This window comes from Syngnathus typhle, linkage group LG9 (assembly GCF_033458585.1).
Source record: "Syngnathus typhle isolate RoL2023-S1 ecotype Sweden linkage group LG9, RoL_Styp_1.0, whole genome shotgun sequence".
NCBI classification, from domain to species: Eukaryota; Metazoa; Chordata; class Actinopteri; order Syngnathiformes; family Syngnathidae; genus Syngnathus; species Syngnathus typhle.
The window spans coordinates 955,506-978,023 of record NC_083746.1 but is presented as its reverse complement, the minus strand read 5'-3'; the positions used below and the strand labels follow the sequence as shown (position 1 = coordinate 978,023).

Genomic DNA, 22,518 nt, shown 5'->3' with positions numbered 1-22,518 from the left:
GAATACCTACAGTGGTGTGAGTCTTCTTTGTTGTGTCTGCTTGACTGCAGCTTGACTGCCTCATGGTGGCCGAGAAGGGCACAGCAGAAAGCCAATTGGATTTGTTTGAATCATAGCGTATACTTTGGATTTAGCTAGGACATTGCTCTGTTCTAGTCCTACAATGGTAGTCTGCTTCCCTTATTATAAACCAAAACAAGGACAAGGCCACAACAGATGAATTGCTTTCCCATTCTCATTTGCACTTTTATTTTCCAATTGCGCTGTGCATAGAACCTCTGCCTTATTCTCCTTTAACATAACCTAACTTCCCTAAATGCGATCCCGTAGCCTCCACCAGTCCGCTCTGCCAAGTTTGGCTTGTCTCACCACCTCACATGTTCTACTGACCCCAAGCTGGCTAAAAATGACAAAGGGGGTGGGACCCTTTGCTGGTGGCAGCTGCCATTGTGAGGCTTGCTGGGCCCAGGACGATCATTTCCCTCTACAAACTGACGGCGGCAGTGGCGCTGCTGCTGCTGCTGCTGGTGATGGAGGTGGATTAGCTCATGGCAAAAGGGAGGCGGGCGGCACCGTCAAACCCAGCAGACACAAACCAAGCCAGGCTTGCGGCCAGAAGAATTACGTGACACTGATTGGGAATGGTGAGTGAGAGGTCCAGAGCGGAGAAAGAAGAAAAAGCCACAGTCGAGCGTCTCCGGAGCTGTTAATGCAACATGATCCGAGGGGTCTCGCACTAAATATACCACTGAGTGGCACCTGCCTCGCTCCTGCATCACCAGGTAACCTTTTTTTTCTTCTTCTTTGCTTCAGCAGCAAGGACATTTGAGAGAGAGACTGGAATGTTCTGAACATTGCAAAATGTCTCCACAGTTGAATTAGTATCACGGTGAGAATGAAAAACTCCGAAGGGGACAGGTCCCCGAAGAAGGGGGCAAGGGAAGCGGCCCCGAGTCCCGGCGTCCCATCCAAACGCTCCAAAGTCAGCCCGGAGCGAGCGCCCTCCGAGCTCCGAGGACCGGCTCATCCCAGCCCGACGCCGCCGCTTTTCACGCGCAAAATGCGCAACGCCGCCGTGGGGACGGGTTGCGACATCCGGCTGAAGGTGACTGTGTGCGGAGACCCCCAGCCTTCGCTGTACTGGTACCACAACGACGAGCTCCTCAACATGGAAAACCAGGAATACGGAGGCCTCTGGATTCGGGATTGCAAGCCCAGCGATGCCGGCCTCTACACCTGCATTGCCAATAACCGTCTGGGAGAGGTCCGCAGCAGTGCCGTACTGGCCGTCTTGGATCTGGGTGAAGGTGAGCCACCACTTCTGATACCCAATCGTCGGTAAATGCTCCTTCCTGGGTTCTTCAGCCACCTTGGTCATCTTGGTTATGGTTAGTTTGCTGCAGATCAAAAGCAGAGAGATGGTATTCCCCATGACTTAACTCATTCTCTGCCAATCCAGTTAATATCTTTGACATCTATAACCTCAATGGCACTAAATGAGTTCAGGCATTGGGATCGTACCGAGAATATCTTTCTGTCTCCAGATGATAGGAAGCGGTGTTCATGAGCCTATGATGGATGTGAACTCAGGACTGTTGTAAGCCAGCAGCCCACACATCAGCTAGCAACGATGGATTTGATTTCAGTGTGTTCAAGTCCTTTCAAATGTTCAAATGGAGAATATCCATGACTTTTTGGGCATAGAAATATCGATTGACCCATCGATTGAGACAATGAAGGGGCTCCTGCGATAAGATTGTGCCCCGTAAGAGCCCAAAAGTTTGAAAATCCCTGACAAACAACTCACTCTGTTTTTTTGCCAATGCCAAAGCGAAGAAAGTGATTGAAGTGAAGTCTGGCCAACGCATTCCTCCTCGCCGCTCTCAGCACGTCTCATTTGAAAAGTGAATCTGGTTTACAAAGTCATGCTGAGCGCTGCAGAACAACAGCAGAGTGCCGGAGCCCACTTTTGTCCCGGCCAAAGTCATTTGTCAAAGCAGCAGCTTTGACACTGGCAAAACACGCAATTTAGTGCCACGCTTTTCCCGAGATATTTTGCTGATCAGAGTCTGCTCGCCAGTGACATCATAAAAAAGCCAAAAGACCGCGAGCAATATTCATTACTAAATGCGCCGATAAAGGAAACATCGCAATGAATGATTGCATTTTTTCTGGGTAAATATTGAATGGAAATTTATAAAAAGTATTATTCATGAATTTATCAATTTAATGCAACAAACTGTTTATTTTTCCTTTAAAAAAAACCAAGGCAAACGTTTCTTTTCCTCATAGACACAGGTGTCGAGTTCCTGTGTTGTGGAATTCCGGCCGAAATTCTCCTATCAGGGCATTCTACCTGTTTTTATTTATGCCAAATGATACTTTTGGGAACTTATTTCAATTGTCTGCATTGTTTTCTGAAGTTTTTTTTTTTTAGAAACTTCTACCTGTTTTTATGTAAACAAAGCAAAGTGAAATGGCTCTGGTCAGATGTTTTGCACGGCCAGGAAGACGATGACCGGTCAGTCGTCAAGGATCTCACCGTGATGGTGTCCATTTTTTTTGGCTTGGCCCCCCCCAAGACGAAAAACGAGCGATGAAGTCATCAACATGCCCCACCCTTGAAATGAGGGCGACAATCCGTTTCTTAGTTAGTTAGTTAATTGTTTAGCACATATTATTATATCAATAACTGTGCAAGGAGGGAGACGGAGCCTCGGGCTTGTAAAGAGCTCCACTCCTTCTAACCCCCAATTCCAACCCTTAATGCTGAGTGCCAAGCAGGGAGGCAATGGGTCCCATTTTTACAGTCTTTGGTATGACCCGGCCGGGGTTTGAACCCACAACCCGGTCTCAGGGCGGACACTCTAACCACTAGGCCACTGAGCTCCACTTTAACCTTCACTTTGATGAAGTAGCCGGCCGTTTTGCCTCTTGCGTGCATGCGTGCATGTGCTCCAGCTGTCGCGTCACTCAAGCGCACCGCGTCGACGTTTCTCTCTCTTGGCTGCCCCCCCGCGTCCAGCGACTCTCCGGTTATTTATATCGTGGAATGTGCCAGGCCTTAGATTTTTGGGATGTTCGCAGGCCGCCGTCTCTCCTATTACACGGCAAGACATCAGCGCTTATTTTAAGCCTGCCCAGTACAACTGTTTCTTTCCTCTGCCGCTTCGTATATTCAGTCCACATTTCAAATCTCAAATATATTCCCCACCTGATGAGACATATTTGATGACACAGCAGTTCGACTTGAAATTGGCAAGGCTTGGTTTGGAGTTACAAGACGGTCATGTCTTTTGGGCCAGACACACTTGAGTGGAATTTGAAGGATGCGATCAGAGGAATCGTCAGTATACGTAATACCCGGAGCACTTTATGATGGGAAATCTAGGTCGGATGCGGAGACGGACGGTCCAAACGTCACATTGCGAGGCTGAAGCAATCTCTGTGGTTGAGCAAGAAGGTGGTTGGAATTGAAGCACCGGCGCAGGGGAATGCAGCGTGATTTTGAGAGCAGGGAGTTTGTGAGCTCCATGCATACAGTACGTGTAGGGGATCATGGTGACAGCAGGCATCCGTCCGTCCCTCAGAACCATTGTTGAAATCAATTGAATGTCTTATCGTTTCAACGTTATTCATATTTTTCAAATCAGTCCCGCAGGCTGAGGCGCTGTTTCGAAAATTCCTGAAAATCCCTGGACTCTCATTCATACACATTGGTTTGTCATCGTACTTTGTTCTTTTTATAGTGGCTGCATGTGTTAGATCTCTGCTTGGCTATAGTGGAAATGTCAGTGTTGCTCTGGGCCACCCTGGCTGCCCTCCAATGTGCTTGGACGTGAGCCTCAACATGGCCTCTTCCTCTTGGGTCCACTCAACAGGTGGAGCTTCTGTTGCACTGTGGAAATCACCCTGCGCTAGATTGATTGACCCTGCTTTGAAATGTTCAAGCTCAACGGTAGTGATGGGCAAACCAAGCTTTTGTGAAAAAAAATAAATAAATATATAAATATAAATAATATATATAATATATATAAATATAATATATATATATATATATATATATATATAATATATAATTTATATATAATATAAATATATAAATAAATATATCCAGTGATGCGGCGCCTCTCTCTCTGGCACCACCACGTCTTGGCCGCATCACAGCAGGCGAGAAAAGAGACGCAAATGCACGGGCAGGAAGGCAAAATGAAGAGAAAAGTCAACCAATGCTGTGGAGAGGGCTGGCTCCCTCCCACTGTTCTCCGCTGCCTTCTTGCAGGGTGCAAGCAAGACAGCGGGGGAGGATGCTGGAAACTGCGCTTGGCCGGCCGGCCACTGTGTGGACAGCCGGCGACAACGGCGGATGGTGTGCATCCCACGCACACTGGCACGTACCAACAGAGGCTTTGAATCAATTCTTTTTTACAAATGGAGTCTCCCAGAAGAAGGGAAGCCGAGTGTTTTTTGGTGGAATTTGTTATATAACCAATCAAGTGCCTTCTCTCTCTCCATCCCAGCCTTGGATTCAGCAATCGGAAATCTTTGATTTTGGTTTTTTCGACTTTGATATGTTTCTCAAGCGGGAAAATACCTGTTGAGCATTCAGCTCGGAATCCCCTGCCAAGGTTGGGGGAATTCCTTGCAGCGGCGCTGGGAGTAAAGACAGGCAAGAGCACCGGGACTTTCTCTGTACAGTAAATGCAAGTAGTGAGTGATCAGGCAAGTGATTTGGCATTCCGCTTCTTTTATGGACATCCTTTTACTGCTGCCATTTGTTGTGATAGCTCGAGCTGCTTGCGGATTGTTCAGCAGCACAGTGGGTGAGTGGTTAGCATGTCTGCCTCATGGTTCTAAGGTTCCGGGTTCAAATCCCCTTTCTGGACTCACTGTTGGTTGGGCTTGTATGTTCTTTAAAACCACACATTTGGGATTGAGCTCTTGAGGTAAGGCAATTTTGGTCTGAATGTGGTGTTAGTGTAATCCGTGCATTCATGCTGTGGCGCACGGGCCAAGTTACATGACTCAGTTGAGTTGGTTTCTTGTAACACACAGTTGGCAGTTGGACACAATTGGCCTCGTGGTCCATTGCATTGTGTGACGACGGAAAATCCACTCGTGTGGTTACCACAAACGCATCACAGTTACACTCAGTTTAGCTTCGGGAAGCAATAAAGTTGAGCCAGCGTACCATTTATGCTGACTCGGCAGATTTATGTTCATTGGCAGACGTTGTTCAATACTTGAATTGAAGGCCTTTCAAATCTGACCGGGTTAGAGCTATTGCCGAGCCTGACCGAATGTTGATGTTTTTGACAAATGGGACGGCTGCATCAATAATTCCACAGCATTTCTGTACAGTCCTCCAAACATTTCCATCCACTTTCGCTCCCTCACCTGATGCTCATTGGAAGTTACAAACCGCTTCAGAAGTATTAGGACATTGAGGCCATTTCCCGCAAATACATTTGTGTTCTTTACCTTTGCATGCGTATTGCAGCAATCTGCGTGCTGTTTTCATTTTTGGTGGAAAGAAGATTTGTTGCGTTTATATAATTCCACCTACTGAGAAGCGAGACCCCAGGTGAACTGCTCGGGTGCCAATGACTCAGATGTTCGTTCTATTTTAAGGTCCACCAGTGACTGAATTCCCTCTCAGCAGGAACAAATCAAAACAAAATGTGCTTTGAACACATCTATTCAAAAACAATGAACAAAACACAGATTCATTAGATCATGACTAAACACGGATTTGGTTGGAGTCCTTTCAGCCATTGCTTTCTTATTTGCGTATTTTAGAATCGGACAGCAGTGAGGACGAAGAAGACCCATTTGAGACCAACGAAAATCGTGAGGACCATGCAATGCACACAGGTATCCATCTACCGTGCCGGATTTTACGCCACACAGGTGAGAGACTCAAATCAAATCAACCAATTGACTTTATCTTTTAATGTAGTGATGGCTATGGATGCAGACAATGAAAGCAGAACACGTGAAGATTTCACAAAAGCAAGGCAAGAGAGACTTCTTCCCGTTGTACTTCAAGAGAATTTAAAGAAGTGCAATCCAAAAATCTGCTAGTAATACCTCAACTCCTCTATTTTAGGTGCCAGTCAAATGATTCTCAAAGAGGTTCTCCACCAGAGGTTCTCCCACCCCCGTCCCCAAGACTCGTCAAACGTGCCTCCACCTCTCCCATGCCAAGTCGCTCTGGTTCAACAACACCCCTCAGCTTGCGCAAGAAAGTTGCTGTGCCAGCAGAATACCAAGACACGGTGCCCGCAGAGTTTGAAGAAAAAGTTAAAACGCCCAAATCCCAAAACAATACCCAGGATTCACGACCACAAACTCCACTGAGCGAGTACTCCCGCAAAGAGTTGACCACTAGACCATCCCCGAAGCTTACCAGGGCCAGTTCAAAGGTTTTTGAGAAGGTCCGTGATTTGGAAGAGAGAAGGCGAAGCCTGGATTTGCCCGAGGGTTCAGTTTCCGGGAGATCCTGGGCAGGGTTCAATCGAGCCAGTTCCGTCGACTCGGATGACGGAGGTAGCCGCTTGGGGATTTCCAGAGAAAGTTCCAGGGAAGACCTGAGAGAGGCTCTCAAAGAAGACGCGGCCGAACGGAGATCAATGTTCAGACAGAGGGCTGCGTCCCTCGAGGAGAAACCTCGCTATTCTCAAAAGGTACAGGACATTGAGAACAAGTTCACTGAGGAGCTACAGCGTATCAAGAAGCTTGTTGGTAAACCCCATTTGAAGAAGTCCTTTTCCACAGAGCAGCTTACTTTGAAGGCCAGGCAACGTCAGCCTTTCAGGAAAATCGAACCTATACCTCCACAGGTCCTTCAAAGACTCCAAGAAAGGGAACAAGCTCAGTGGGCCAAAGAGCAAAAAGAACCCAATCCGGGACAGCAACGGCATTCCCGAATCCAAAGCAGTCCGAGTCCAGGTAACACCAACGGAAAAGACTCCACAGAGTCAATGCAGTTGTCAGACTTGCCGGGAGTACGATCACTTCGAGACTTCAGTCGAATCAGCCCAGTTACCGAGATAATTCAAAGGTCATCGTCACCAGCGATATTCCAGCAACAAATGGAAGACCCTCGTTTAGAAACGACTGCACAAAAACTTGAAAAGAGGCCCCCAAGTCCGCTCGTACAAAGGGGGAGCCAAGAATGTCCGCATAGTCCTGAACTTCCAACGCAACGCAGTGAGACATCTGGGAGAACCACACCGGTAGAAGTAAAGTTGAGAAAAGTAGAAAGCAGGCCCGAAAGTCCACTTGTTCAAAAATGTGCCGTCCCTGCTCAAGATGTCAGTCAGCAAACACCCACCAAGCCCACTAGGATGAAGGAAGCTGATCCACGGGAGGAAAAAACAGAGGTGGCTCTCCGAAAACAAGCCCCAAATATATGCATCCCTACAATTGTTGTGGAGGGGGAAGATGTTGCCATGGAGACAAAGGAACGGCAACAGGTCAAAGGACGGCAGCACAAGACCAAAGTCAAGCATCGTCGCCCACGACCTATGTCTCCTGAAATGGGTATGACGCAGGCAGGCACGCGTCGCCGTCCAAGTTGCCATCCAACCTTTGTTTACCTTCTGCAGATTCCTCCGACGATTCCTACGTGTCTGCCGAAGAAGACCCGGTGGAAGCGCCCGTGTTTGAGTCTCCTCTTCGAGATACGATCGCCAAATGTGGGTCGGATGTGCTACTGAAATGTAACATTTCCGGCACGCCCGTTCCTGAAGGTATCATGAGCTACTTTGAAATTTCAAACAGTTCCCAGTTCTCAGACAATGGTTTCATATCGCCTGATGTCATTGTGTTGAAGTCACGTGGACAAAAGATACGATGGAGGTCACCGGCCTTTGGAATTACGCCGTCAAGGTTGAAGGCGAACGACACAGCCTACTCATAAAATCGGCACAAATGAGCGACGGTGGAAGCTTCTGCGTCACGGCTGTCAACCAGGAGGGCAAAGTAACCAGCAGCGCTACGCTCACAATGAAAGCAGGTGCTAGCTTTGGTCATTTTATGAGGGCCATCAAAGCGTACTTATTTTGTGTAACAACTCTGCGTTAATGTTCCTCTTCACAAATGAGACAACGGAGATGTACAAATAGAATTCTTCCCTGCTCCCATTCTGTTACTTCCCTCAGCCAGTTGTATGTGTCGTATATTCCAGCTCAACAACCGCACTTATAGTTACCATAGCAACAGAGCAAAGCTGAACCTGTAAATTGCTCAGTGGGGCTCAGTTGCTTGCCTCCGTGAAAATCTGTTATGGTTTGGATTTGACATTTAGCGGTTGAGTTCATGTGAAGGGGTTCACAAAATAAAAACACAAAGCGTTTTACCTCTCAACGGATTTCGTGGCGGATGTGCAATTTGGCAGATCCCATTCATGAGCCCAAGGGCATCCTGGGGGTTCCCATGGACATCGGCAGCCCCATCACATCCGACGAGGAGTACCTCAGCCCTCTGGAGGAAGTCATGGATTTCAGTTCGCGACAGCCCAGGAGGTCACTTGACACCAAATTCAAAAAACCTCCAGCGTTTCTGGTGAGAGCTCAGCGGTTTTACATTTGTGCGTGTTTCGTGTTTATCACGTGACAATTTTGTTTCAAACTCAACTGCATTCAGAGTCGTGTCCCCCCTCCATGTTAATCAGGTAACAATGACGGATCAAGTCGTTGCTGAAGGACAGGAAGTCACCATGTTTGTACGAATAAGCGGTCAACCACAACCTTTGTTGTATTGGTAGGTATCGGCACTGCTTACGGAACTTGAATCGATAGCCGATATGTTTCAAGTGTGACCATTTGGATTTATTTTCACAGGTTGAGAGACAGAGTCACGGTCAAGAGTGGCCCACGCCATCTTGTGCGGGAGACGGAGAACGGCACTTTTGAAATGACCATCAAGTCCGCCCTGAAGTCAGACTCAGGGATCTACACCTGCAAGATCGTCAATGAGTTTGGAACAAAACAGTGTGAAGGGAAGTTGGACGTCAAAGGTATACCACTCGCTGCTCCCGTCCTGTTCTATTTGTGAATATTTACACATTTTTGTAAATGTCCGCCCAGCACCAGAAATCGAGCCAAGCTTGGCTGTCGTCCGCCCGGTGAAAGACGTAACAGCGAACGCGGGCGAGACTGTGCTGTTTGAGTGTCACGTCGTCGGGCCGCAAGACACGGACGTGGACTGGCTGGCCGACGGGAAACTCATCCAGCCGGCGTTGCTCAACTGCAAAATGCACTTTGATGGAAGGAAAAGTCGCCTGCTGCTTAACTCGGTGCACGAGGATGACAGCGGGACATACACTTGCAAGCTGAGCACAGCCAAAGGTAGACCATGCAGATTAAAGCAGACATAGGATGCATTTTCTTGAAACGCTCGTTTGATATTTTACAGAGGAAATGACTTCATGTGGGAAACTAAGCGTGATTCCCTCAATTGAGCCGCTCTTTACTCGCAATCTGGATGTTCTGGAAGTCATCGAGGGCCGCAACGCTCGATTTGACTGCAAAGTCAGTGGGACCCCGCCCCCTAAGGTCATCTGGACTCACTTTGGTAAGGGGTGCCTAAGTCCGCTCCTCCTGATAACGGGCCTGATGATTTGTATTAGGTGTGGACTCGGGCAGCCCTGTTCTAAGCTCTTCACTTCATTGCCATCTACTAGTTAAAGCCCCAAAAAAGTTTTTGGGGAGTGAAAACAAAAAAGATAGTTGGAAGTCAGCGGTACCTATAACAGAATGCGGTTCTCAGCAGATCACCCGCTCAACGAGAGTGACGATGTCCATATTCTTCGGGAGAACGGGCGTCACTCCCTCATCCTCTCTCACGTGACCAATGACGACGAAGGTTTCTATACAGCGACGGCCACGAACAGTCACGGAGAGGCCGAATGTTCTGCCGAACTGTACATACAAGAGCCGCGGCCGGCCATCTCCTCACAGATGTAGGATCATAATTAAAATATTTATTGGTGTCGGCTTCATTTATGGATTTGCATTCCTTCTTCACGCAGGGCTAAACTGGAGAAGATGCCATCCATACCAGAGGAGCCCGAGGTCCCTGAGAATGAAGTTGAGCGCTTCACAATGCCCGACTTCATCAAGCCCCTCTACGATCTGGACGTCATTGAGGGAAAGGAGGCGCTTCTCAAATGTAAAGTGGCTGGTTTGCCATATCCCACCATTGCCTGGTTCCACAACGGCAAAAGAATCGAAAGCACCGAGGACCGAAAGATGACGCAGTGTAGGTGTTTGGCCCAAAATCTCAGGACACAATGCAAAGATTCAGGCCTCATCAGAACCTCTCGTATATCGTATATATTTTTCAGTTCGCGATGTCCACAGTCTGGTCATCCGCTCAGTGTGTCACACGCATGCTGGGGTCTACAAGAGCGTCATCTCCAACAAAATTGGCAAAGCGACTTGCTACGCTCATCTCTACGTTACAGGTGATTCTCCTTTTGAAACATTTTTATGAAGATACCACAAATCGCCTGCCACCTCTTTATTTCCACTCTGTATTCCTTTTCAGATATCCTCCCTGATCCTCCTGACGGGACTCCAGTGATAGAATCCATCACTGGTAAAGTGATTACCCTTAGCTGGAAGAAGCCAAGGAGACTGGACCCATCCATTGGTACCCAAAAACATTGTGTCTCATAAAGAACACATCACACTCCGCTTGTGGTATTCTTGCCTATATTTGACTTGTACGTTCCATGTAGAGCCAAGCTCCTTGATGTACGCCATCCAGCAACAAGCCCTGGGCTCCATCCAATGGACGATCATCGCATCCGGCCTGACGGACACCACTCACACCATCAGCACACTGTCCAAAGGTGTGCGCTATTCCTTCAGGGTTTTGAGCATCACCTCCAAGGCCTTTAGCAAACCCTCGCCTGCCACAGAGCCGGTGCAACTGCTGGACCGAGGTGAGCTCTAACTTGAAGCCATCTGTTCTTACGCAACAGCTGCTTTGACTACCCACCCTGTGCTTTGGGTTCAAGGTCCCTATCTTCAAGAAGCTCCCGTGATTATTGATAAGCCAGACTTTGTATACGTGATGGAAAACCAGTCCGTGACCATCACCATCACGATCAATCACGTCAATGCCGTCGCCATCTGGAAAAGGTATTTCACATTCCATATTAGTGGAAGGGGGGTCCAACGAGGTCATCTTGAAGAGTGCCAATTATGCATTTTGATTGGTGGAGGCAGCTTTTCATATAATTCATATCATGTAAACGATATGGACAGGAGGGGAGTGGTGTTGAACGACAAGAGGGGCGTGTACGAAATGACAATGCCAGATGACGATCAGCACACGCTGACGCTGACCAAAGTGAAGAGCGCCGACGTTGGCGAGTTGATGTTTGTGGCGTCCAACAAGCATGGGAGTGACAGCTGCACGTTCAGCGTGGAAATAGCAGGTAGGCTCCACAATCATCACCTCTGTTGCTTTTGGTTGGTCTTCACATCAAGTATATGGCGATGGGCCATGATGGGTCACTCTGTCCGCAGCTCCCCCAACATTTGAAACCATAATGGAGGATATTGACATTTGCGCCGGGGAGTCACCTCGCTTTGCTGTGGTTGTGGAGGGCCGGCCCATCCCCGACATCCTCTGGTTCAAGGTTTGTAGTTTTCAGTCTCAGTCAGTCTACAAAGGAACGGGTCCAAGGCATGCCATCTGCTCGTTTCAGAGCGATATTTTGCTCTCGGAGGGAAGCCATTTCACGTTTGTGTACGATGATAACGAATGTTCCCTGGTGGTCCTCAACGCTCGCCCCGAGGATTCAGGAGTGTACACCTGCACCGCGAGGAACTCGGCAGGTTCCGTGTCCTGTAAAGCCGAACTCACCGTTCATGAAGGTGACCTCCTTGTGCTCTCGAACATTTCGTCAATCCTTGCAATGATGTATTCACGGAGCTCATCATCGAACACAGTTTTGAGCAAAGAGGAGCCGATGGAAGACGAGGCTACCATTTTGAGAAAAATGCGACGACTGACTGACCATTATGACATTCACCAAGAAATTAGAAGGTAAGGCATAATCGATAAGCAGAGTCAAGGCAAGTCATGCGACTACTCACCTCCAATTGAAACCACAAAGTCATTCATAGTGACTGACATTCTGGCATTAGAATGCTTTCGCTGACTTTCCTCCACATAGTTGAAAGATTTATGTTCCCCCAGGGGTGCTTTTTCCTATGTAAAACGCGTGAGCCAGAAAGTGGACAAAACCGAGTACGCCGCCAAGTTCATCTCCACACGAGCCAAGAAGAAAAGCTCAGCTCTGCGAGAGATGAGCCTCCTCTCCAAGATGGACCACGAGCGAATTGTCTTCCTGCACGATGCCTTTGAGAAGAAGAACATCATGATCATCATCACTGAACTGTATCCATACGAAAAAGGTTGAACGGATGCTGCCAGATGAATTGTTGGTACTAGGAACTTTTTGACGCCTGTACCTGGATACATTGCTATTGCCAAACACGTCATTATTCACCTGAATGCACATGCCAAGATGCCACGAGGAGATTCTGGATAGATTCACACGGAAAGCTACGCTCATGGAGTCTGATGTAAGTTTCATGTCATTTTTTATGGACTTACTCTACAGTGAGTTGCAATTTACAGCTGAGGTCATCATTGTACGCTAGGTACGTTCGTGTATTAGACAGTTGCTGGATGGAGTGGATTATCTTCATCACCTTAACATCATGCACCTGGATCTCAAGGTAGACATTTCTGCAAGATTTTTATCATCTACTTTTCGTCATTCATTTTGAATGTGGTTTGTACATGCTTATAGTATGTAAAATGAGGGAAAGGATTTCATGAAGGCAAAAATGTTTGCAGTCATGATGAATATTGAAAGCGTCGCCATGACCTTTTTATTGCCTGGTTTCGATTTAGGGACAGCCGAGTAAAGAGTGGTTCTTTCTTTTTCTTTTTTTAGCCTGACAACATCCTTGTGGCAGACGCACACAGTGATCAGCTGCGAATCTGTGACTTTGGCAAGGCGCTGGAGATCACCCCGGACGAGGCTCAATATTGCAAATACGGCACACCCGAATTTGTTGCGCCCGAAATTGTTAACCAGACTCCTGTGTCCAAAGCAACTGATATCTGGTAACGGCATTGGCAATATGAAGTATCTTTGATTTTTTTGCAAACACTTCTTGCTCATACTTGCCTTCCCTTTCCTTAGGTCTGTTGGAGTTATCGCATACCTCTGGTGGGTTATGTGATTCATGAGATTTGAAGAATCGCCCTGTCATGAAATATTAATGTGATTTTTGTCATCAGTCTGACAGGAGTTTCTCCATTTGCTGGTGAAAATGACCGCAGCTCCGTGCTGAACATCAGGAACTACAACGTTGCCTTTGAGGAAAACATGTTTTCTAATCTTTCACGAGAAGCCAAAGGTTTCATCATTAAACTGCTTGTAGCAGACAAACTGTGAGTAAACCCTTTTTCAAATCTTAGGTATCATAGTCTTTGCAAACACACACACACTCATTAAAATGTATGCGTTCATAATTTGTTTTCATTTAGGAGACCTGATACTCAAGAATGTCTCAGACATCCCTGGTTCAAGGTACACACACTTTATTCATTGTTATTCAACGTTATTCAGCTCTGGCTTTCTTTGAAACGATCTTCCATTTGTTTTCTTAAAGACTCTCAGTAAGGGCTCAGTTCTAAATACAGTGGCACTGAAGAAGTTTGTATCTCGCAGAAAATGGCAGGTAATGAAGAATTTTGTCGAGTTTGCAAATCTTTCATATGTGAAGACAATTTAACAACTTTGTATTTGTTTGGTGGTTTTTAGCGTTCGATCATCAGCTACAAGTCTAAAATGGTCATGAGGTCCATTCCTGAGCTGCTGAATGATTCTTCAAGTCACATCTCCATCGCAGTTCCTAGACACCTTAAAGACTCTTCGCCTATGCCGTCCTCATCCTCTGATTCCGATGAAGACATTGATGAACTTCCTTTCATTCCAATGCCACTCAACATGGAGTTCTCTGGATCAAGGATGTCACTGAATGACATTCCAACCAATGATAAAGACTCGGGAAAACAAAATGGAACATGTAAACAGTCTGTGTCTGCTCCCCAGGAGGGAGCAGAACACGATGCAGTCGAAAGGAACAAAGACAAGGTTGGGTTGACGGATGAAAGCCGGCAACACGAAAGAACAGCAAAAGAAGATGATATGGGTTCCCCGGGTGAAGAACGACCTGGTGAGCTGCCTGAGAAAACTCTGAAAAGAAAGCCTCTGCAACGAGGGTCCAGCCTGGAATCAGACAAACCTGAGAGCGTGAGACGAAAAGGAGAGCTCAGACGTGGAGGCTCAGCTGACAGTGCTTTGCTTCTTCGGATCACGCCAGAGGAAGGCGTTTCAGAAGGAAACCAAGAGGGTGGCAGAAAGGTTCTCAGGAAAGCCGCCTCCATGGAACTGCCAAAGCGGAGCGCCAGTCCCGGAACTATCAAGATGAGTCAAGAAGATTATGCTCTGAAACTAGAGCTGATGAGGCAACGATTGCTCCGTGGGGGATCCGTGGACAAGAAGATGAGTGGACTGCGAGGTCCCCTATTAGAAACGTTAGGAATGGGTGAGGAAAAAGGCACAATCCCCTCAGATCGTTACTCCCGCAACACCCGCCTTGGACCCGCTTCACTGACGAGAGCGGCATCGAGTGACTCGCCCAGGGACGACATTGCCAAAGCCAAGGTATTGAGCAAAAGTGCTTCCTTCAGTCAAGGAGATTCCGAACCAATCGCCTTACACAGAAGGTCGGGCGCTCCCCTCGAGATTCCTTTGGCACAGGTGGAAGAGCGGCGACTGAAGGAAGCTATATCCATGTCAGCTCTCACCGAGCAAACCAAGCTAGACTCCCGCCCAGTGACTCCTCGAGAGCTTTCACCAAGATCGTCGACGCCGGAGCACGTCCCGCAGGACAGTCCCATTAAAACCGAAAGTGAGGAATCATTAAAGGAGCAAGAGAATGCATCTGAGGAAACTCTCAGTGGAAAGACAGACACGGTGGTTACAGACCGTAATTTTGATGAGAGGTCAAGCACAAGCAGCTTCTCAGAGAAGGAAGTGCTGGTTGAGGCAGACGTCGTGAACCACATTGCAGCCTCACCAAGTGTCACAGTGCAAGTACCTGAAATACAAGCAAATGTGGAGAAAGAGTTAGAAACAAAAGAGCAAAAAGAAAAGGAACAGACAATGAATGGTGATGAAAGAACAGAAGCTGTCAATGAAGAAAATGAATCTCAAGAAAGTTTACAAGAGAATGCAATAACTTGTGATGAATCATCAGAGATCATGACCTCAAGCTCACTGACCACAAGACTAACACAAGTGCAACAGAAGAATACGCTGACCGCTCATGTACCGCCTTATCCAGCACCCTCACCCCCTACACAGGCGGTTCTTCCCGATGGAAGGACTTCAGCATATGCTAGCATCATGCAGACCATCATGGTCCCTCACCTTCAACCTCTTGAAGTCCTCAATGACCCATCAGCTCCTGCATCAACGGATCGCTTTGAAACGGCATCATTGACGACCAAACCACACGTTGTGTCAACGACCGAGCATCCGGCCGTCTACTCTCGAGTGGCCTCACCCGAAACCATAGCAAAAGAGCCTAGTCCGCCAAAGACCACCGCACAGTCCTCTCCTCCCTTTGTAGGAGTGGACCTGGAAGACATTTCCTCTGAAGAAGTTTTTGAGGCCCGCTTCAAAAAACGTGACTCTTCCTTGACAAGGACTTTGAAATTTTTGTCCCGGTCAAAGAATGAGGACAAATCACAAGTAAAGTCTTCAGATTCAACAGAGACAGGTGAGGTGATATACAGGCCCGCTCCACAGGGTGCCCCACTGGAATTGGCACAGAGGAGGCTTGAGGAAAAGTCCAAATCAGTCCAGGATCTTCGTGAAGCTCAGAAGGACCAAGGTTTTATGAGGAGGCTTTCCCTGCGCCTGAAAAGAACTCCTTCAACCGAACGCAAAGAGGAAGTGACCAAGGAAGAAGATTCGGTGCCGTCAAGACGTAGGTTGTCTTGGACACTTGGAAGAAGAGGATCACAAGATAAGAAGGAAGTGGAGATGATGCGCATGGATGATGGACCTGATAAAAAAGAGGAAAAGGAGGCTAAAAAGTCCACTGAATCTCCAGTCTTGACGATGCGGAGGAAGATCGAATCCACAGTTGCCGGTATCTCAACCAGAATCCGTAGCTACTCTGAAGAAAGAAAAGGGATGGAAGAGAAGGAGCCAAAGAAAACGCCAATTCTTTCCATGCTTCGTCGTGCAACATCAGAAAACCGTGGAGTAAAGGTTACCACTGTTCCCCAGAACCAGTTGGTGTCTCAGGCCAGTAATGGGGCCTCATCTGAGTCACTGGACTCAATGTCCAGCTTCAAGTCAGACGCCTCAAAGGGTACGATGCAATGTCATCATCATTCTAAAATACATGGGGTTCGGCGTTTCATCACCGTTATTCCGTTGTAACCGAGAAACCCCTCGAAAAGCCTGCCGGTAACTTAACTTTAGGATTTTTGGACAGGTGTCGAAGGAGAGCGAAGATCTCGTTGGGATCGATGGGGTCTGACCCGAGGGAGACGATCCAAGGCCGTATCACAACCAGATATACCCACGGCCATCTCCAGAGAAACCGGTTCCCACCCATCGCGCCAGTACTCCAGGCTGGTGGCCGGTATGTCCAGACTGGCGTTATGCTTGACCGTTCAGATTGTATGCATTTAATACTTGTCTCGCAGATTTTCCTCCAGTGTTCCACATTAAACTAAGAGACCATGTCCTGCTTGAGGGAGATCCAGTGACACTCAGTTGCCTGCCTGCAGGAAGCCCTCATCCCCACATCACCTGGATGAAAGGTATGATCCACCCAGGAATATGTTCTTGTTGCTAGGTGGGAAGCAAAGTCCCATAAATGACACTGAAAAAAATCAAACCGTAATCACAAATCTGCAAGATACAGTAGCTGTATGCATGAAGTCGATGCACATCATTTCCTTCAGATAAGAAACCCCTGGAGATAGACTCAAGGATGAACATGATAGCGTGCCCCGATGGCAGGCAGCTTCTGATGATCATGCAGACCACCAAAAACGATGCGGGGGTTTACGAATGTGTTGCCACAAGCCCCCTGGCTTCGGCTTCCAGTTCTTGCACAATCTCCCTTGCACGTAAGTGTTTTTGTTTGTTTGTTTGTTTGTTTGTTTGTTTGTTTGTTTGTTTGTGTCTGCATCTGCATGCGTGTAGTAGCAGGTTTTTGGTACTATAAAATGAATCTTTAAAATTCTGGTGCATAGTGTAGGTTTGGGGGCGAGGTGGTTTCATCTTGTTTTTGTGAAAGGTCTGCCCAATCGTCCCGGTACACCCGAGATCCCTCAGAAGTACAACAACACAGCTTTGGTGCTGTGGAGACCCTCCGACACGACCGCACCTTGCACATATTCTTTGGAGAGAAGGACTGAAGGTTTGTACGAAATTACTTTTAGTTCATGATCATCTTTTTGATCAGCAACATGCGAAACAAAAAGACAAATGGACAGACGTTATTCACACAAATAAAGATGCTATGGAAACACGTCATAAGACAGTGGAGGCGACATAAGTAGATGTGAAGTACCAGATACTGACACTTCCAGGCACTGATTGATAAATGCCAAAAAATTGACAGCAAAATGGATTGATTTATTTGTCTTTGTCCCCCAGGAGAGAGCAACTGGCTGATGGTGGCCACAGGGATAGCAGACTGTTACTATAATGTAGTTGATTTACCAGCAGGGGGCGCTTTCAGATTTAGGGTGGCTTGTGTCAACAAGGCTGGCCAAGGTCCGTACAGCAACCTCTCTGAAGTTGCGCGACTGGCTGCTTCAGGTAAATGCAGAATGTACTGTATTCAATTTACCTTTACTTATATCGCTTACTGCTATTATTATTACTCTTCTTAGAACCAATTGAGTCCGGTCCACCAGTGGTGGTCAAGACTGGCTCGGCTTCAGGGGTTACAGCCCCTGTGTTGAAGATGTCATCCATGAAAATCCCACCGATGAAATTGGCTCCAAGTAAAACCCCAACGCAGACACCCGTCTCGATGCAGACACCCGCCTCGACGCAGACACCCGCCTTGACACCCGGCCAGATGCAGACACCCTCCCCAACGGCTGCCCCACCTGCCCCTCACACTTGTCCTGCACCGTCAGATAAATCCCCATCCCTGAAAAGCGTCCAGCCGGCAGCGCAATTTGAAATGAAGCAGACGCAAGCCGTGACGGCAGCCCCTTCAGAAGCAGGACCAGCTTTGACCAATACGACCGTGCAAACTACAGCAGGCAAAGCAAAGTCGGTGCTCAGCATCAGTGTGGGCAAACCCCAAGCCAAGCCAACAACTCCACCTGTCATTCCACCCAAACCCCAGACCCCGGTAAAGGTGACCATTACCACCAAAGCTCCTATTCCTGTAACTCCACCCGCCCCCGTCATTGGGAAACCCATCTCCTCTGTGCCGACGTACGCGCCGACTGTCAGCGCTCTTGTTACGCCGTCTTCTCAATCCACCGTCACGCCGCCAACTACCACGGCTGCCGTCTCTGTTGTTAAAGTCTCCACGCCGGTGGTGGTGTTGCAAAGCTTGACACCCGGGGGGGACAGTCGCGGGACCCCGTCGGGGCGGATCACACCTTCGGGAAGGATTACCCCGTCGGGACGGGCTACACCCTCTGGAAGAAGGACGCCGCTTGGCAAGGCTGGGGAGGGATATCTGCGCCAGGGAGTTCCTCAGAAACCCTACACGTTCATGGATGAGAAAGCAAGGTATAACAAGTTCCAGAGTGCCTGTTCTCTTTTCGGTTGCAGAAATGTTAACCATAAGACTTCAGATTAAAATGCAGAAAATTTGAAGGAGGTTGGTGTAAAACGCTCCCTTCTTGCACTGCGATCATTGTCGTGACTCAGGGGCCGCTTCGGCGTGATCCGAGAGTGCCGTGAAAATGCCACGGGAAACCTCTTTATGGCCAAGATCGTGCCTTACGAAGCCGACACCAAGCAGGCGGTGCTGCAGGAGTACGACGTCCTCAAATCGCTTCATCACGACAGGATCATGGCGCTGCACGAGGCTTACGTCACACCGCGCTACCTGGTGCTGATCTCAGAGTACTGTAGCGGCAAAGAGATGCTCCGAAGCCTCGTAGACAGGTGACCTCTTTGGAATTGTGCTTGACTCCGTAACAGACATCACTGATTGTTCTTCGCAAGTCTTTCTTTCTATTTCAAGGCTTGGCCGTGCTGCCCCTATCTTTGAATGACTGTCATATGTGTTCTCTCTTGAGGTTCCGTTACTCGGAGGAAGACGTGGTGAGCTACCTCGTACAGATCCTTCAGGGGTTGGACTACCTCCACACCAGAAGAATTCTCCACCTGGACATTAAGCCCGAGAACGTCATGGTCACGCATATGAACGTGATCAAGATCATTGATTTTGGCAGCGCTCATAACTTCAACCCACTTTTCCTCAAGCAGTTTAGCCCACCCGTCGGAACGCTGGAGTGCATGTGTAAGAAAGTCTTCCATCAGATTGAACCGAAACAGATCATTCTATTTTTGCATACTTCACCAAATCCTTTTTTCCTGTCCTCTCCTGTCCTGTCCTGTCCCTGCAGCTCCAGAGATGTTGAAAGGGGACGTGGTGGGCCCCCCAGCAGACATCTGGAGCGTGGGTGTGCTCACCTTCATTATGTAAGTGTTGCATTCACACGGGTTTCTTTGAATATCATCGCCCATCCAACAAAGGCAGTTCAATTGTGTGAAAAAAGCTCTTCCCTTTATGGAGGCTCCCCAGGAAACTCAAACATGTCTCACATTGACATCAGTGATCTAAACAAACAAAAGGAATGATAATGTGAAAAACATTGGCCGCATGAAGTTATCTTGGATTACATATGTCGTTGTCAAATTCTTTGACAGGGAAATCTGAAGATTTGTTGGTATTTGTGACTCTCAGGTTGAGTGGCAGGTCGCCTTTCATGGAAAACGATCCCCAGCAGACGGAGATGAAAATTCATGCTGCAAAGTTTGATCTCTCCAAACTCTACCAAAACGTGTCCCAAAGTGCCTCACTGTTCCTCAAGAAGATCCTCTGTAGCTATCCTTGGTAAGTGGAACCACAAGCCTATGATTCAGTTGAAAGCAGCAAGACTTATGGTTCAATTTCATTTCAGTTACCTTCCGAGTAATATTGAGTTGTATTTTGAAGGATGTGTCAGAGGCTGCTGCAAATCCAATGTTTGTCTTCCTCAACAGGGCCCGGCCCTCCATCAAGGACTGCTTCAATAACCCTTGGCTTCAGGACGCCTACCTGATGCGTCTCCGTCGTCAGACTCTCACCTTCACAACCGGCCGTCTCAAGGAATACCTGACCGAACAGCAGCACAGGCGAGAGGCGCTGGCGACTCAGCATAAAGTTCTCCTTCGATCCTACCAGAGTTCTCCACAAACCCCGACCAGTCCCGTCGTACCGGCTCTGTCGACTTCCCCCTTGCCCCAGTAGTAGTAGGCTTGGGTAGGCTTCTGAACAGATGTTGACCTTGAGGAACATCAAGAGGCATAGCCACAGCGTTGGACGTTGGGCTGCTCGCCAATGGCAAGATTTTGGCTCTGATTTGGCAAATGGCATAAAATGCCCGGCAACACTTCACCGAGATCCTTTTCTCGGTTGGTTAGCTATCTTGGTGTCTCACAAGACGTTACCTCAGTGTTTGGAACTTTGAATGCATTTTTGGTGAAATGCTGAAATGATCACATGCAAATGACGTGCTGTAAACGTTGCTTCATTTAACGGTGATACAGTGAAAGACAATTCTTTATCCGTGCAAAACGGGTCATTTGAAATATTGGCACACTTTGTTTGGTTTTCAAAATGTGCACTGAGCATATATTTGTGGACGTTCCTCAAGGGCGAGTTACTTCGATGAATATTTTGACTCTCAATTGGAATGCAAAAAAAATGAGAATCTCAGGAGATGTATTTATTTTGAATAAAAATACCGTAATTTCCGGACTATAAGTCGCGTTTTTTTTTCATAGTTTGGGTGGGGGGGGGGGCGATTTATACTCAGGAGCGACTTATATACATACATATGTTTTTTTTTTCACTTTTTTGGGCATTTTATGGCTGGTGCGACTTATACTCCGGTGTGACTTATAGTCCGAAAATTACGGTAGTTACAATTTGCTCTGGTTATATTGCTCCGAGTGGTGGGAGTAGAACAAACACCTTTGTGGCTTCCATCTCACAGATACGCTGATTCCAAATGGACCTTTCACGTCCGGAATTCATGAAAATGTACAACGGAGTGCAAATGTGTTGAATGTAAAATGGGCAACCAAAATTTCAGGATGGTTTTTAACTGACGGTGAAGAACAGCGAGTAAGTGCTTTGCTCTCAGCTTTGGTCTGCAGCCTTCCTGTGTGGGCTTGGGGCTTCGTCACAAACTCGGTTGCATTTTAATTGAGTGAATGTCAGTAGGAATGATCGTTTGCCTGCCTGTATGTCCACTGCCGTGGAGTGACGAGCTGACCATAGAGCAACCCGGTCAGCTGCGATAAGCTCCAGCTCATCTGCTGAGATCAAAAATGGCATCATCTGCTGAGATCAAAAATGGTATCATCTGTTGCTCACGGACAAAAGGTGCAAATTCAGCCAAAAGAATGCCGTTTTCAGTTCCAATCTTCAAGCCTCGGCAATGTAATGATTGACGTACGTACGTATGTACTGTCAAATCTGACAGCAGGGTAGACGATCCACATTTTGTATGAAATGCTCTTCTGTATTTTGTGGACAGTGCGTTGCGGTGCCTCATGATGGATGTTAAACTCCGAGTTCCTTAAACCAATGAAATGTTTGCTACCAGGACTCTTCTGAATGTGACTTTTCTCTGTGTGTGGTTCACAGTTGTTTGTTTATTTATTGAGTGACTGTTTCAGCTTCTGCTTTGGATTTTTGTGACTTGTTTTGGCATGATAGAAAGAAGGCTATGCAATAAAGACATTTGGAGCATATTCATGAGCTCACAAATGTGGTGCTCTTTCTATGCAAAAAAATGGTCAAATAACAAATCCAGTCCAAGTTGACAAAGATATTTGAAGGCCGAGACGGGAACAACTGTGGTGCTCATGTTCATGGGGAGCCTTCGCCAGATTAGAAGCACCTGTGCCTAAAGCCAAACCGTGGCAGGGTTTCCACATTCTGGACACCTCCGCAAGCGGTTCCAGTCAGCTGTGCTTGCAGAGGCCCACCACGAGGTGACGCTATCACCCCTTTTACAACCCTAGCCTTGAAGTGCAGAACATGGCTGCCATCTAGGGAGGGGACAGGAATGAAAGTGGTGTCTTTAGTTTCACATTACAAGCCATTCAGCTCAGTGAGTACATGGCATGCACACCCC

At 47.6% G+C, this 22,518-nt stretch overlaps 1 protein-coding gene across 3 annotated transcripts; it reads left to right on the top strand.

The window, feature by feature from the left end:
• Positions 1–452: 452 nt before the first annotated feature.
• Positions 453–22,139, top strand: spegb (striated muscle enriched protein kinase b). Of its 3 annotated transcripts, none has more exons than XM_061286416.1 (42): positions 453–782; positions 874–1,307; positions 5,800–5,874; positions 5,960–6,017; positions 6,110–7,545; positions 7,611–7,754; positions 7,838–8,020; positions 8,402–8,568; positions 8,678–8,766; positions 8,847–9,022; positions 9,093–9,353; positions 9,421–9,579; positions 9,778–9,967; positions 10,037–10,266; positions 10,352–10,471; positions 10,555–10,659; positions 10,748–10,954; positions 11,030–11,153; positions 11,280–11,452; positions 11,544–11,656; positions 11,726–11,894; positions 11,970–12,066; positions 12,220–12,420; positions 12,551–12,608; positions 12,687–12,764; positions 12,986–13,158; positions 13,238–13,264; positions 13,336–13,488; positions 13,585–13,627; positions 13,710–13,778; positions 13,862–16,487; positions 16,614–16,763; positions 16,828–16,944; positions 17,089–17,256; positions 17,427–17,549; positions 17,789–17,953; positions 18,028–18,889; positions 19,031–19,270; positions 19,405–19,628; positions 19,735–19,810; positions 20,076–20,225; positions 20,375–22,139. In XM_061286416.1, the coding sequence occupies exons 2-42, from the start codon at positions 896–898 to the stop codon at positions 20,619–20,621; spliced, it is 10,638 nt and encodes a 3,545-aa protein (XP_061142400.1). In that variant the 5' UTR covers positions 453–782; positions 874–895; the 3' UTR covers positions 20,622–22,139. The 3 variants fall into 3 exon arrangements, with proteins under 3 accessions (XP_061142400.1, XP_061142399.1, XP_061142398.1); XM_061286415.1 differs by having other exon boundaries at positions 9,775–9,967; XM_061286414.1 differs by having other exon boundaries at positions 11,726–12,066.
• Positions 22,140–22,518: the final 379 nt, after the last annotated feature.

Excerpts from the sequence above, each read along its gene's own strand:
- spegb (XM_061286414.1), top strand. The coding sequence starts at position 896 with ATGAAAAACTCCGAAGGGGACAGGTCCCCGAAGAAGGGGGCAAGGGAA. Across the intron at positions 5,875-5,959 it reads GGACCATGCAATGCACACAG|TGATGGCTATGGATGCAGAC; the intron begins GTATCCATCTAC and ends CTTTTAATGTAG. Across the intron at positions 18,890-19,030 it reads TTCATGGATGAGAAAGCAAG|GGGCCGCTTCGGCGTGATCC; the intron begins GTATAACAAGTT and ends GTCGTGACTCAG.